At 38.0% G+C, this 13,883-nt stretch overlaps 1 protein-coding gene across 1 annotated transcript; it reads right to left on the bottom strand.

Annotated features, from left to right (window-relative positions):
- Positions 1-2,690: 2,690 nt before the first annotated feature.
- On the bottom strand, positions 2,691-13,663 carry LOC143880049 (ethylene receptor 2-like). The gene is made up of 2 exons (XM_077382819.1): positions 11,708-13,663; positions 2,691-4,277 (listed from the first exon to the last, which is right to left on the bottom strand). The coding sequence occupies exons 1-2, from the start codon at positions 13,388-13,390 to the stop codon at positions 3,699-3,701; spliced, it is 2,262 nt and encodes a 753-aa protein (XP_077238934.1). The 5' UTR covers positions 13,391-13,663; the 3' UTR covers positions 2,691-3,698.
- Between the last annotated feature and the right edge of the window lie 220 nt (positions 13,664-13,883).

Genomic DNA, 13,883 nt, shown 5'->3' with positions numbered 1-13,883 from the left:
ATTTTAGAGGGAAGAACCACCCAAAATTCTAACAAAAATTTCCAGCCCCTAATTCTCTAGAACTAGGGCCTATTTATAGGCATAAATGGGAGGGAAAATTTTCGTACAAATTTTGAAAAGTGGTTACAGATCTGATTTTCGTACGATTGGAATTTCGTACAGTAATTTCGTATGTTTTAGGAGCATACGAATGCAAATTTCGCACAAAACAAATTTCACCAAACTTCTAGAAGTTCGTACATTTCTAAAATGTACGAAAGTAAATTCGTATGCATTTATACATACGAAATCAGTTTTGTACACTTAGAAATGTACGAAAATCTAGCAAAGGTTCAACTGGGCTCAGAAACTGGCTAGCTTTCTATTGGTTTGCTAGTTTTTGGGCTCAATCTCGAGGATCTCAGATATACAAGCTCAGGGCTATGGTTGCAAACTGATTGGGTCAAACTTTATGCTAAGTTAGGATGACATTTGGGATCAAACAAAAAAAGGTTTTTGTGCAGGAATTCTCCTACTCTTTATTTTTATAATTGATCATGGCTCTATTGCCCAGAGAATGCCAAAACTCTCCGGTTCTCATGCTGGAGATACTATACTACAAAGATAAGCATCAATTCTCCTAGCACGGATTCATAATTGGAATCATCATCGTACCAAAAAAACTATCATCAGTCCGAACTTGGAAAAATGGGGTGTCTACATATACAAGGTCTAGTTGAGTTTATCATCCTATAGTTAGGTTTCCCATCTTGTAGTTGGGTTTTTCATCTTGTAGTTGGGTTTCCCATCTTGTAGTTGAGTATCCTTCAGAGTATTTTTCATTTTTTATGACAAAAATACCAATTTTTTGTCATTAATTTCCTAACTATATGATGATTTCCATCTTATAAGTAAGGTTTCATTAAGTTTATCATATCGTAGTTGAGTTTCTATTTTTTAATTGAAAAATGTTTGAAAATTTAAATATATTCCCAAAATATCTCAAAAATATTAGGGACCTTTTTAGACCCCATATCTTTCAATTACATGATGATTTTCATCATTGAGTTTCTCATGTTTTCATTGGAGAAAAAAGTTGTTGTCTTCATTCACGAGGTGGGTGGTCTAAGATACGACAGACCAGCCGCGAAATTCCTTGCGATGGACACTAAAAATTCCCTTCTTATATTGTAGTTAAGTTTCCAATCTTATAGTTGAGTTTATCTTTTAGTTGACTTTTTCATCCCGTGTTGAGCTTCTCCATTTAAAAAATGGGGTCAAATTGACAAAAAAATCGAATTGAGTCAATAATAAAACGGGAGAGTTTTGGTCGAGTCGGTAAAAAAGTGGGTCAATCTTTTCTGCTGATTAGACCCATTTTTTTGTCAACTCGATCTGATATTTTACTAACTCAATTTTTTTACTAGCTCAATTAGATTGTTGATACTGTTAAAAAGCTGCAAAAGAAAAACAGTCCCTACAGCATATCTGTCAATAGGTAAATTTTGAAACTGTGTTCATAGATAGTTTCATGAATAAACCACATTCACTCCCTACTTTTCTCTTGCAAAAATCACCTGCAAGGGCACCTCCTTTGGCTCCATGTCAAACCCAATGGTTGTAGAAGGCTGTGATAGGTGTTTTTTTTTATTATTGTACAGCATATCTGTCAATAGGTAAATTTTGAAACTGTGTTCATAGATAGTTTCATGAATAAACCACATTCAGTCCCTACTTTTCTCTTGCAAAAATCACCTGCAAGGGCACCTCCTTTGGCTCCATGTCAAACCCAATGGTTGTAGAAGGCTGTGATAGGTGTTTTTTTTTTTTATTGTACAGCATATCTGTCAATAGGTAAATTTTGAAACTGTGTTCATAGATAGTTTCATGAATAAACCACATTCAGTCCCTACTTTTCTATTGCAAAAATCACCTGCAAGGGCACCTCCTTTGGCTCCATGTCAAACCCAATGGTTGTAGAAGGCTGTGATAGGTTTTTTTTATTATTATTGTACAGCATATCTGTCAATAGGTAAATTTTGAAACTGTGTTAATAGATAGTTTCATGAATAAACCACATTGAGTCCCTACTTTTCTCTTGCAAAAATCACCTGCAAGGGCACCTCCTTTGGCTCCATGTCATCAAAGTGCATTTATAGTAGGAGTTAATATGGATATGGATTATTTAGAGGGATATTATCATAAATTGATGGTCCTCAATAAAATTTGAATAGCCGCGGTTCAAATTAATTTTTTCCATGTCTAACTAAATTCTAGAAAAATATTTACGTTCCAAAGTTTTCCTGTAATCCAAACAGTGGGCGTAAGACATCCAATTCAGTTGTTGAGCTTCATGTTGCTCTAGTAGGCTTTACCCTAATGAGAAATCATTTCTCTTCTCTTCTCTTCTCTTCCTATTTGGATAAAGAGGGACTCGGAGTTTGCGGTTAATCCTATGACGGATTTGCTAGGGACCATTGCAGAAGTCATTTCACGGAGCGTCTGTTGTATGAGATAGCAGCCACATATGCTCATATTTTGTCTTGTTCATTTAATTCATCTGAAGTGGCTGCTCTCTCATGCAACAGATGCTCCGTGAAATGCCTTCTGCGATGGTCCCCAGCAAATCCCTTCTTATGAACATAAAATGCAGGATTCCAATCAAGTTCCTTGACACTGTTAAAACAAAACTTTTCTCTATCGAAGGGTATCAATTGGAAATTCTTCCATACAATGAGAGAGAGAGAGAGGGTGGGCACCGATGTCTGAAAGTTCAAGTTTGTATGAAAACCAACGGTTGGGAGCCTGAACTTTGACACAAAGGCCAAGCCATCTTCCTTTTTACTTTCCAATCTGAGAAGTGAACAAGCAAGGGAATCGGAAAAGGGTCAACAAAAACACAGTTACATTCTTTTCCATTCCCTGTCTGCTACATCATTCCTTTTCCCCTTCCATTCCATTCCTAGGGTCCAAACAGATCCTCTCTGAAAGTATCTCGGACTGGTTCACAATTAGGCCATGTTTGGCAACCATGAAATTTTATTTCACAGAATAATAGCTTCCCAAGTGTTGAGAGATGGGAGTGAGAAAGAAATTAGAGGGCATGGGACGAAATGTTTATCTCACGCTGTCCTCATTCATGTCCTGTCAACCCTCTCCCACCCTCCTTGATCCTCTCCCACCTCTTTGAGAAACAAATATTTCCTTGAAAAAAACTTTCATCTCTGGTCCCAAGAGTTGGAAAAAAAAAGAATTGAATAAACTTGTATAGTACTGTCCTGTTTTCAAAATAGGCAGCTTCTATAAAATGGGCAATGACACTCAATTCCTGCCTGCTGAATATCAACAAACATAATCTCTTTGATTTCTGCAGTTTGCTCTTTCTTTCTCTTTCAAGTCCTCCCTGCTGAAAATCAGCAAAAATAATCATAGATCATCAATTGGTTTTCTACCTTCCTGCTGGTTTTCTTAGTCCTTTAACAACTTCTGTCAGCATCTTTGCTGTCATTTCGCAACTTTTAAAGTCGAAAAACCTCCTGGATGTTATCCCAGAGATACAACGCAATCTTCGTAGACAGTAAGTTCAAGTTGCTTGCCAATATCTTGTTTCGAATGCAGGGAATATATATTCTTTCTTTACTTTAATTACTTGTAAAATAATGCTAGTACTTTACAAGTTACATACTTACATGTAATTTTTGTATGGAATCGAAAAATTTTCAGTAACTTTGTTTTAATTCGGCAATAGAAGAGGTGAAGGAACCTGTGTGGGGGCCGCCTTGCTGAACGATTCTCTGTAATTCGTCTTCCATCTCTTGCAATATCACTGGCTTACATATCATGCCGTGGATTCCATTTCGAAGGCACCTATCACGGGTATCACTGTTGGCTTTTGATGTTAAAGCAACAATCAAAAGCCAACCTCCCGATCGTAACTTCCTTACACGAGCAGACATCTCACAGATGTTTTCCTTGAGCATGTTCAGGTCAATTAGTAGCAGCTGAAATTTATTTCCATTTAGGCGGAGAGTATCCAAGCACTGATACCAAGACGACACAACAGATAAGTGGCCTCCCAAATTTTTGAGAAGCTTTCTCATAATGGATCGGTTGAAATCATCGGTGTCTGCTAGGAGGATATTCATTCCTTTCAATACGCATCTGGATGTTTCATGATCCATTAGCCCTGATTTAAGAAGGCCTCCCTCCAATTTTTTCAGCTGTAATTTGATTGTCAAGTTCATACTCCTATGTAGATCTTTGGAGGTTGGGGAAATTGATATGTTCCCATGCATGAGCTGCATATTCAAAGCAACAGTCCATATTAAAAATTTAAGCAACACCAAAATCCAAAACCCATGCTAGTGCTAGCTTTTGGAATAGGGTATGAGGAGAATTTTGAAGCAACAAAAGCAATGTTTGAATCCATAACTGCAAGGGACTTGAGAGAGAAAAAGGAAAAAGGGCTATAAAGAAGAATGGGAAAGAGGACCTAGATAATTAGGGAGCTATCCATGGACATGTTCAAAAGTCCTTAGGTTTTTTAGTCTGTTTCAGTCTGTGAATCATTAAATTGCTTTCATGCATCAGTACCTTCTCTAGAATCTGAGCTTATCGGGTCTTTTTTGGAAAAATTCGGGTGTTTGGGGAGACTACCTTAGGTGCCAAGTCAAAGGTAGATAGCAATCCACGTGGTCTTAGTGGTGATCAGAGTTTTATTAAAAGTTCAAGGGTATTTTTGTTTGGTGATACTGGCCTGGGAGTTAGGCCAGAAAATGTTAGGTAAAGAAGCATATTCAGAAAGGGGGTGGGATAGAAGAGAAAAGGATCCCCTCTGGAAGTATTGATTTCTCTTCTGATAAGAGAAGTATGAGCACGGTGAGCAGAATCGAGGTTGAAAGAATGAGATAATACCAGTAGTACTTGTCCCATGAATTGAGAACATCCAGTTTCGCTTTGCATGGTTTTCACCAAAATGAGGCTTGAGAGATCTGAATCTTTCACTTAGTTTTGGTTATCTTGTCTGGAATTTTTATGCTATCACTGAAAGACTGGCGAGTGGCTCCTAACAAAGTTTTTAGATGTAGACGAAGTATGGTTAGATGGATCGTAGTGAAGGGTAGTTGGTTGGGTACAATCGGGGAATAGTCTCCCTTCGATTGATTGTAGGCAAGGAAAGAGGACCCAGAATTTCTGTTGTTCGTTCATCTTGTCCCAGAATACGCCCTCGCAAGTTTTATTTGATATTATGTAATGCCAGTTGGGACTCCTTGTCCCCAATGTATTCCTCATATTATCGATGAAATTTTGTCACTTTTCAAAAAGAAAAAAGAAAAACCATGCTAGCCAAAATGAAATGGTCATTGAGCTTTGTGAATGAGGAATGCAATAAAGGAGGATGATATCAAAAAGCAATATAATGCAGAATGAATAGATGATTGGAGAGGGCAAGGATTACATATATCGACATTGATACTAATAATTAGCTAAAACCTATGTAACAAGAGCACAAAAGTTTGTGCAAGGTACGCTTTGCTTTGCTACTAGTTCCCACATTGAAAACAGTACCTACTATTGTTTTCTCCGTCGATTTCGTTATTCTGTTCAAGTATATTCTACTGTTTTGCTTGGGTTTGAATCTCTACGTTGTGTGTTTGTGAAATCTATATTCTAATGGTATATGAGCATGTTTTTTTTAATGGTATATGAACCTAGGACTTGCTTCTAGTTCTATGGTTGAAACAAATTGAGGTTGTGGGAATTACGGTCGAGCAAGGGAAATATTGACCAACGCTTTGCTGCCATGCACGCATTGACAAGGCAAGTAGATGTCTAGACAAGAAGGGAGTTTCAGCTCTTATGTTGTGAATAGGTTAAGACCAGGCTAATGGAGGTTGAAACCCTTAAAAAACATCCACCAAATGTGAAAAGTGGCTGACACAATAACCGGTGGGAGTGGTCTTGGGATCAATTGTGAATAGGGGAAGAAGAAACCTTCTACAAGGAAGAAGATATTCCTTTCCACAACCAGGTATGGGATGTTTATGATCCAAAGCATGGCGGTTGGAGGAAAGGTTCCTTTGATCTCTTGATGGTGCTTATGGAGAAAGTTGTGGGGATTTGTCAAAAGCCTTTGATCTGGACCGTGATAGATATCCAAAAGATGAAGCTGAGGAATCAATTTTTGAAAGGAGCTTGTCTACAGCAATGATTAGCTTGACAAATAGGCATATCTCTTGAAAATTTTCAATATCACATGCACGATGACTATCTATAATCCATATAATGGGAAGGGGCATGACAAGCCCTCGTGCTATTTAAAACCTTATAAATGTAAATTCCAAATAGATATTAAATACCTTGTAAATGTGAATCTATTTATAGCTATCAAATATCTTACAAATGAACCATTTAAAGAAATTCTTATATATGTAAATTTCTTTGGAGCTATTAAATATATCTTATATGTTTTCTTTATATATTACATAATAAACAATTGGGAAATGATATCAGCACAACCACATTTTGATATTTGCACTAACTCATCTTGTCTTTTATTTTTTAAAGAGCTGTCAATTGTCATTACAGTTCCCAACAAGCTTTCACAAGTCAATTAAATAAGAAAAGAAAAGCTAGGTTTGTGCAATCATTAAAACAGGGTTGTGCTGATATCATTTCCATAAACAATTATATTGAAGGAATCTAATTATATACTCTATTATTGTGTGCTTTGAATATATAACAAAATCTTCTAAAAAGAAGAAAACCTAGCTACAAGAAAAGAAAATTGACAAACCTAACTAGCCTATGGTCACAGACACAAAATTAGGATTGGATGATCCATAATTTAATACATTGACCTTCTCCATTTTTACCGCATAAAAATTTGTGTATGATCCATAATTGAATCCATTGACCTTCTCCATTTTTACCACATAAAAATTTAGGTATAAAAGCACATAGTTTTTGCATAAGCCATGTCCACAAATACATGAACAAATCCAAGAGGTGAGCTCTCACCAATTAGAAGGCAATTGATGCAGTGCAAATCCCTAGATCCTTCAAACATGAAATGGAAGATAAGATGGTGTCTAGAGGGCTTCTTTTGGTCTAAAATTTTAGAGGTTTGATTTTTTTATTCATGGGGATTTATGGTAATTTTTAATTGTTTTTGAGGATTAATTTAGATGAGGTCTTCACTCAGACCAATTTGAACACATGAATAGATTTTTTTTTTCTTTCTAAATTGAAGTGTATATGTGTTTAGGTCTTTGCTTAGGGTGGAATTTGGCAATAGACATTATTCTATTCTTCAAGATATTATACTGATTTACTGCACTCCATCTAAAAGAAAATTTGAATGGCAAATTTTGGGTTAGTTTTTTTATTTCAACGTCTCAATAGATTAGCAAAAAAAATTATTTTTGTTCTTTAAGAATTCTGTCATGTGTGGGACTGTTATAGAAGCATTTTTAAAGTTAAGTGTGTGTAGGAAAGGTCTAAGATGTGCGTGTCTAAGGAAATTATTTTGGAGAAGAAAATGGTCTATTTAGATGGTGTGAAACACTATTTTAACGTCAATTCGAAGAATGAGATTTGATTTTATCACATTATCTTCGCTTCACTATTGATTTTTACAATGAAAACAATATCAATACTCTTGTTCCCTACATTGTATTTCTGACTGACTTCTTTAAGTATTTAAATGCTTTTGATTGGGTTTTGATGTTATGGGAATCAGCCGATCCATATAGAGCCAAATGGACGTGCACCATTGATCGTCCAAGAGAGGCCTGTCAATCGAAGGGCGGAGAAGGTCTTAAGCACCTATGCATGGAGTGTTTAGGAAGAGAGAGAGAGAGAGAGAGAGAGAGAGAGAGAGAGAGAGAGAGAGAGAGAGAGAGTCTTATATTGGATGTGTGATGGTGACAAATTGTTAGCATGTGCAAGGAGAATAAGAGATGAAGATTAGTGGCCACATAAGCATAACAGCTGCCAGCAAACAGCTCTGCTACATCAGCCAAGACAGCTGATGTTGAGCCGTCCTGCCACATCATCCATGACATCTGGTGTTGAGCTGTCACACCCCAAGTACCCCTCCTGCATCTATAAATAGGGGTGAGAGGCTCACAATTTGGGGCAGACAATTTCTGAGAGATTTTTTTCAGACAGTGAGCTGGGAGCTCCTCAGGGATCTGAGATCCTTTTTGTTCGTCTGGTAATTAGAGAGAGTGTCTCTTCCATGTAAGAACAATTCTTCTCTTCTCTGTTTTACCTTCCTAATGCAAGTGTTCCTCTTTCAATTCTCTTCAAAGTAATCTGGATGCATGCTTGTAGATTTCAGTTTACAATTCTCTCTTCTTAATCCAATACAAATTATTCACTTCTCTCTTTAAATCAACACTCCATGTAGAAATTTGTTTTATCAAGTCATTTCAATTCAAGTGTTCATATAGAATTTCCTTTTTATAAAAAGGAACCTGAGTTTATATGCAAATCTATGTCAGTTCACTGCTACTATTACAGACCGAATACATTATTTCCTGTCGTTGAATGCTCGCCTACTTTCTTCAATAGCAATGCATCACATTACAGATCTTGATCAAATTAATGTGAATAATACTGAATCGAGAGGGAATTCAAAGGACATTGAACTCAATTCCAGATCTTACTCTCGGTTCATTCCAGTGAAACCGAGAGTGGCAGTTGTTGTTGTACACGTGAATCTCTACTACCTGCTACACTGTTGTTTGAATTTCTGGTTCTCTTAGTGATTCAAGCTTCATTTCTCCTTACTCTCTTGAATCTCAATCACAGAATCTCAGTATAATGTACTGTCGTAACACTTACACAATTTAAAGTAAGAACTAGATTCAGATCTTGATTGCTGTAACCAGATCCAAGCTGAATTCAAAATCTGGAGTTAATCTCTTTAGATTTTCACTATAATCTTCCAGTAAATCTTCTTGTTGAACCTTAAGAATATGTGGATGATACAGATATCATAGTTGGTTCGGTTACCTAAAATTCTCGCCATTCCAGTTCTTAGTCACTAGAATGTTCGGATTGAGCACCAGTTAAAAACTTGTTCCAAATTCGGTTCTTCACATTGATGCCGAGAATTCTATGGTTAAACTACAAATCTTACGCTCCTTTATTTTTAGCTACTGAGTAAGCCCTAGTGTCTTAAGTGAAGCACATAGTTTAATGAATAGAATGCAAACCAGTTAAGAAGTTGAGCAATATTATTTTTTGTGACATTCAGCTTACTTCTTTCACCACCGCTATAAACACTCCTTGCTGATTACTCAAATTTCTGTTTGTAGAAAGAATTCATCAATTTCCTGATTGAATGTTCCTTTACTGAATTTTGATCAATTGAAATCATTCTATAATCGAATCAGTTCACTGTTGAGATAACATGAGAATCTTATGTTATATTCTGTTTCTCTCAGTCTTATTGTAATCTGCTGTAAATAATGATGTAGTGTATCCAATGTGGCATGGATTATTTACCCCCACTATGCCGAATTCGTGTCGACGCGCTTCAACACCCATTTCGGACATCAATTCGTACCGGACACATCCGGATTCTTGTTGCAGCCATGTCTCGCAACAAACCCTATTTTTTCAAGTGAATCCGACACATCATTGTCTCTTTTAAAACACGAATCCTATATATTTTTCCTCTAAACATGTTTTCCGCTAATCTTTTTTTTATATAAAAGTACAACATATACTCTCTTAATAAAAACTCACGCCTCGCCCTTCGCCCTCAAATTTTTCATGAATAATATATATATATATATATATATATATATATATATATATATATATATATATTTATATTTATTTATTTATTTTATTTTTAATTACAATTTTAATTTTTTAATTTATTTAATAAAAATTACCGAATCCACGAATCCCACTTTTTGGGGTTTGTTGAATCTGACACCTTAAATCCATGTCGGATCCCAACACACGAATCTGAATCCATGCAACACCGAGTGTATCTAATATCAAGTTGAATTCTTCTATTTTTCCCATAGTTTTAAAACTCTCCCGCGTCATCGTGGATGTGTTCCGTTGTTTTCCGTGCCCCATAGTTTTAAAACTCCCATGCAACACCTTGGCCATGTTCCGCTTTTTGTCGCTGTTTTCCGTTGTTTTGCCCTACAGAGTCAATAAAAAATCCATTGACTCTCCCAAATCATGACCACGTCAACCGAGCGCTCAGCCACGTCAACCGAGTACTCACCGCATCATGCTGAGTCGACTAGGATTTTCTTCGGCTGAATTCCGCGTCACATCCGCATTTTTAAACACTAATTTTTCCACCATCTGAATCTATTCTTGTATTGCATTGTATCCCATTCTCAGTTTCTGCCTATTCCTTATTTTTGGTTATGTCCTCTCCATTGATCATATATTTCTAAACTTGAAACTTCTTGTTAATCATTACCACTCCACTAACAATATGTTTGTCCACGGGATCTCTCACACCCCGAGGTGTTGTGAGCTCCAACCAAATCACAAAACTCAGAGAATGAAGTAACCAGTCCTTGATTCTACGTCAAACCTGGTATCAGGGCCAAGTCAGTGCAGAGGTGCCTGCTCTCTGTAGTTCTGGGCCGTTGGCACTCTGTTTTGTGGCAGACCTCTCAAGTTCGGTGCCAAACTGTTGAGTGGAACAGCAGCCAGTTTAAGATCTGAGAGCAGGCCACTTTCTATAGCCAAGTTTAGTAGGGAGCTGCACCGTGCACTGACCTCCGTTTTAAAGTATAGGTGTAAAAGCACATAGTTTTTGCAAGAGTCATGTCCACAAACACGTGAATGAAGAACTAGATAATGTTCGAGAACTCAAACAGACAAGTGACAAAAGGGCAAATTAGGACCATCCCAGTACACAATGAATAGGACATGTTCTTGGTTTTCATCAGATACTCAAAATCAACCAAGCAAGCAACGCGCTCACCCTTCCAAATGGTTGGTTATCTCTTATGAACCCCGACTTGGATATGCATGTGCCCATCATAATATCACCCTGATCACCAAATGAGCAACGCAATCCGGCACCTCTTCATGAGGATTGCATCCCAAAGACTCCCATAGGTTTATGCTTGTCCTCAGTAGTGAGAAGCAGATTGGCCAGTTGATATTAATAATTTATCCCTCATGGTGTAAAGTTAATATCCATCCATGTTAATAAGTGTATATGTAGATTGTGTGTATTTTTTTTAAGGCCTACATTGTGTGCGTGTTATACGTGTGTGAGACATTTCATTGGCACCTATGATTGACAATGTTCAGCTGTTGAGCTTTCTGCTGTAGATTCTCACTAAAAACAGAACTTTGAACGTCTATTGTTCTCTCCTTTCGATTTTTTAATGGCCTGTGGGGATAGGTTCAAATTTCATGGAGTTTTGGAGCTATTTCTACATCAATCTCTAACACTAACCTACATTTGGCTAGTGAATATTTCTACTGAAGGAATATGGTCATTATACATTGCTAGCTTCAGAAGATCATTAAATGTCTAATTACCCGTCATTGTAATAACAAGTATGGCGCCTAAAAAGGGGAAAGAAGATAGAAATTATCCAAATGTTAATATATTGATAACTTGCAATCATTATCTATAGTTTCAAATTCGCATGCAACATCAAATCCAAGTGCAAAATAAAATACCCAATTAAAGTTAATACAGTGTCAAGCGTCCCAAACTCACCTGAGCGAACTTTTTACAGATTGCAAAACTAAGCTCCGGAGTATCGGTCTCACCACCACACTTTTTGTCCTTATGTGTCAATAAGCTCGAACTACCTTCTGTTGAATCAGTTCTGCTCACCTCAAATCTCAAGCGAGTGAATTCCTCAGATATCGCTTGTCTCCATGCAAAATAATTCGGATCCGAGTCACCCTCAGACCCATTATATGTACATACATGGAGGATAACATTACCACAGTCACCACCAGAATTCAAAAAATTTACAACCATGTACAACACAAGCTGAAGAATCCGCTTTTCATCCCCAATCACAAAATCAGGCACTTCTTTGGATACTTCGAAATCAAAACTCAGGTCCCTACAAGCATAAAGAAGCTTTGATACACCGACAACCTCCTTCAGCATTGAATGAAGGCTAAAAGACCGTAAATCAAGCTCTAGCCTACCCTCCAAATTTGAAATCCCCGTTGCATCGTTTATGAGAGTAGATAAAAGCAGGTTCACCTTCACCATAGCATCCACTACCAGCTGCTGTTCAGGTCTCAAATTTTCCTTCTGCAAAACCGAAAGAAGTGCAGCAACGGAACGGGCAGGCATTGTGATCTCTTGGCTCATCACCTTCTGAAACGTACTCCGAGCCTCACTCACTAATAAAACCTTCTGCCTAGCACACTCAAGTGCCATGTTCTGCTCCAAAAGCTTCTCTTTCATAAACAAAGACTCCTCCAAAACAGCCACATGTGATAGTGCCACCGCAACCTGATCTGCAACAACCTCAACCAATTCAAGCTCATACGATCTCCAAACCCTATTCCCCTCCTTTGGCAAAACCACCACCAGCACCCCATAACACGCATCAACAAACTCCGGTGACCCCGCCTTGAAATTTGATACCCTAAGCATTGGCATTCTCACAGCCGCAGCAGCACCAGACTCGAATTCTCCCCCAAAACCTCGACACAACCTCGAATTCTGCCTCAAAACCCTAACCCCCTCTCTACCCACAATCTCAACAACATCAGGATCATTCAAAGGAATCGACCCAAGTTCATCTGAGTCCCTCCTCTCCAAAACATGACTCAAATTCAACACAGTTCTCTCCTCGTCCGGCATCCAAACCGCACAATTCTCCAAAAACAACACCTTGGAGAGCTCAACAAGCGTGGTGTAAAGAATCGTATGACGATCAAGCGATCTCCTAATCTCCTGCGTGAGCATCCGCACGTGCGATCTCGTCTCCTCCTGCCTCTTCATCATCCCAACCTCACGCCTAAGCTCTCTAGTCTTCTTTCTCAACAAACCCTCTCTCACCATAACCTGAAGCATCTGAGGAATTAGGGTTACAAGGGTTATAGACGTGGCAAACGAAACCAAAGCCGTGAGGAATTTCAACACAGTCAAAGCCAACAACACATGAAAAGAGTGAGGAGCATAAGTCCAAACAGCCACGAAATGGGTTAAACCACATAGAACTATGAAGGCACCAAACTGGAGAAGAATCCATCTAAAGGGGAAAATCGTAGAACAACTAACGAAGTAGAAAAGCTCAAGAGGGATTGAGAAATAGGCCAAAGCGATGAGAAAATCGCTGACCTTTTGACACTGAAGAACGTTCTCAACGCTCCAAAAACCAGTGACTGTGTTTTGACAGTCACAGCGGGAGAAAGAGAACGCCCACGACATGTTCGATGAAATGCCGAAATGAAAAGAGGAGGGTTGAGTTTGGAAGAAGACATCGGGAGGAAAAAAGGGGGGGAAATAAAGAAGAGGGGGGATGTAGCCGTATAGCGTTTGGATACAATGAACCCAGAGGAATGGAACTGAAAAATCTTTCTTTGGTTATGATTTCAGATTTTTACTCTTCCAACAGGTCTTTGGTCTTTTGCTTTGTTTTTTTCCACCCTTTTTTCGTCACCTCCTTCTTTTGTCGGTGTTATTTTTGTTTCTCTTGGAGGGACGGAGTACCCAATCAAATAGAGCATCTGAATAGCCCACAGGGCAATGCATAGTTACTGTCAATTCTGACCTTTGGATTAATAGAGTCTCGTTTCCGATTGAATGTGGATCGTTGATCTTTTTTATTATGGGTGCTAGGATTAGGGCAAATATGGAAGAGGACAAAGGGTCCCGTGTGGAGAGATGTATGTGCAATCGAGACCGTTGATCTTGTAGAACA

The sequence above is a fragment of the Tasmannia lanceolata genome, unplaced genomic scaffold (genome assembly GCF_043159265.1).
Source record: "Tasmannia lanceolata isolate RefF3 unplaced genomic scaffold, GAP_Taslan_0.1 ptg000006l, whole genome shotgun sequence".
In the NCBI taxonomy this organism is placed as follows: Eukaryota; Viridiplantae; Streptophyta; class Magnoliopsida; order Canellales; family Winteraceae; genus Tasmannia; species Tasmannia lanceolata.
The sequence above is the reverse complement of the archived record's forward strand: the minus strand, read 5'-3'. Positions and strand labels throughout refer to the sequence as shown.